Source organism: Nestor notabilis, unplaced genomic scaffold (genome assembly GCF_000696875.1).
Source record: "Nestor notabilis isolate BGI_N333 unplaced genomic scaffold, ASM69687v1 scaffold27089, whole genome shotgun sequence".
Lineage (NCBI taxonomy): Eukaryota > Metazoa > Chordata > Aves > Psittaciformes > Psittacidae > Nestor > Nestor notabilis.
In genome coordinates this window covers 20,872-23,173 of record NW_009944536.1, presented here as the reverse complement: position 1 = coordinate 23,173, position 2,302 = coordinate 20,872, and the positions used below count along the sequence as shown (strand labels likewise).

General features: G+C 50.8%; 1 protein-coding gene across 1 annotated transcript in view; it reads left to right on the top strand.

Annotated features, from left to right (window-relative positions):
* Positions 1–2,298, top strand: part of LOC104411919 (secreted frizzled-related protein 1) — a gene marked incomplete at both ends in the record, with an annotated part of 11,163 nt that extends 8,865 nt beyond the window's left edge. Inside the window, one exon of the mRNA XM_010022466.1 lies at positions 1,998–2,298. Within this exon, the coding sequence (XP_010020768.1) occupies positions 1,998–2,298 (301 nt within the window). The remainder of the gene's footprint in view (positions 1–1,997) is intronic.
* Positions 2,299–2,302: the final 4 nt, after the last annotated feature.

Here is a 2,302-nt window from a genome sequence, read left to right as displayed (position 1 = left end):
TGCTGTGCAGGAGGATGCCAGAGCTGTGGGTCCGGCCCTGCTGCCGTGACGGCTGTGCCCATAAAGCGTGTCTGCCACTTCTCTGGGCACCCTGTGCCAGCGCCTCAGCACCCTCACAGGGAAGAGCTTCTTCCTTATTTCCAACCTAAACTTCCCCTGTTTCAATTTGAACCCATTGCTGCTGATGACAAGGGAGGCATCGCTACTGGGGAGAGCAGAACCCAACACAACCCGTTTGCACCCCTGCTCAGCCTCCTCGTGGGTTGGCATTGCCTGGTCATGTCTCTTTGCACCAGGGAGGTTTGGAGGAGTTCTTAGTTCTTATGGCTTAGTTCTCATGGGCATCTCCCTCAACCTGCATCAGTGGCTTGTGCACAGGTAACAGCTCCCCCAGCACAGGGTCTCCAGACTCTCTTTGTCTCCCATAGACTGTGGTACTTGGAGCTGAACAGTTTCTCCTCTGCCAGATTGTTTTCTTCCTCTAGTAAGGAGGATCTAAACTTGCAGCGATCAGAGCAAAGCAATTTGCAAACAAGCCATGTTGGAGAAGTCTCTTACGACTGGTATTAAACCATTCCTCCTGCTCTGGCAAGCCCTGTGCTTAGTGCAAGAGTTTAGAGTCAGAAAGGATCAAGAAATAGAGGTTCACATTGCAGATGCTGCTGCTGTTGCCCAATTAATGTCATGGAGATTAGAGCTGCCTGAAAACTACTTGCTTCATTTTCCAGATCTGTTGCAAACTGATCTGGTTCAGTGTCTTTAGCTCCTTAAAGCTGGAGTCCTTTCCGCTCCTTAAACATCCTCAATTTGGAAAACAGATGGAATGAAAACTTCACTCAGGTTTCCAGTCCTGGGTTGCTTTTCTTGTACAGGAACAGCACCACACGACAGGGCTCTTGGCAAACACAGCAGGTGCTTTTGGCACACGGGCAGATAAATCCCATTGCTCCAGTGCAGTGGCTGAGGGCAGGAGGGTGATCCTGCTGCCTTAGGGTTGTCACTGTGCTGACATTCCTGTCTGGAATGGTGAGCCGAGCTGCTGTCCAGAGAGCAATGTGTGTTCATTGCTCCAAGTTCCAGCAGAACAAGACTTCAAGGAACGATGCTGCAGGGACCAATCTCCCTGCCAGAGCCACAGGATTCTGCACATTGTCTGCTGCACGGGCTCTGAGAGTCAAATGGGAGGGAACAGCAGACAATGCATCACCTATCCCAGCATGATGTATCTGCAGCTATGAAGTGAACTCCCAAATGATGGAAATATGTTAGTAATTTTTGGCCACATGTGCTTTTCCCCAAAACTGAGGCAGAGCCAAATGGCACAGAAGCGATGCTTTAATGTACAACACATTTTCATCATTTTTCCCATGTACCCTGAATTCCTCTTCATGGTCATGGCTAAAGGAACAGCGGGATTTGAATGGAATTAACTGGGGGAAAATGCTGAGCCTAAAGAGGAAAGTATTTTCCATGGAGGCTGTAGATGGAAGGTGCAGGCACGTGGCTGCTCCTCTCAGCTCTGCCTTGCACTGCTCCCATAGGGCTTCACTGCTCCAACGTGGAGATGTTCACTGCTTGGAAACCTGTTTCCCGGCCACCCGAGGGCCAGGAGCGACTGCAAACAAATGCTTGAGAGGCCAAGTTGACCTTTTAAATGGCCCTTTCAAGAGTCTCTCCATGCACCTAGAACAGGGAAATCACCTTGTTTACTCAGCTCACATTTTGCTAGCAAAGAGCATATCGCTGCCTGCGCAAGTCTCCCTCTCAAATAAAAAGCCCCTGGCATGCTCTGGGGGAGGGAAAGGGACGTCAGTGTTTTACCTGGTAAAAAGGGGATGGCTCCACTTCAGGTGCGAGGGTTTCCATGTTGTGGCCAGCAGGTCAAGGCGTTGCTGGGAGAGGGGAGCAGGGAGACACAGAAGCAGAGGCAAAGGCTTTGTGCCAATGAACTGCTCAGGAGTCATTGTTTTTCCCCCTCTCTCTGGTTTGTTTTCCAGCCCTGAAGATGACCATAAAGGAAGTGAAGAAGGAGAACGGGGACAAGATGATCGTCCCGCGGAAGAGGAAGGCGCTGAAGCTGGGCCCCATCCGGAAGAAGAACCTGAAGAAGCTGGTGCTGTTCCTGAAGAATGGGGCTGACTGTCCCTGCCATCAGCTGGACAACCTCGGCCACTACTTCCTCATCATGGGCCGCCAGGTGAAGACCCAGTACCTGCTGACGGCTATCTACAAGTGGGACAAGAAGAACAAGGAGTTCAAGAAGTTCATGAAGAAGATGAAGTCTCCCGATTGCCCGACGTTT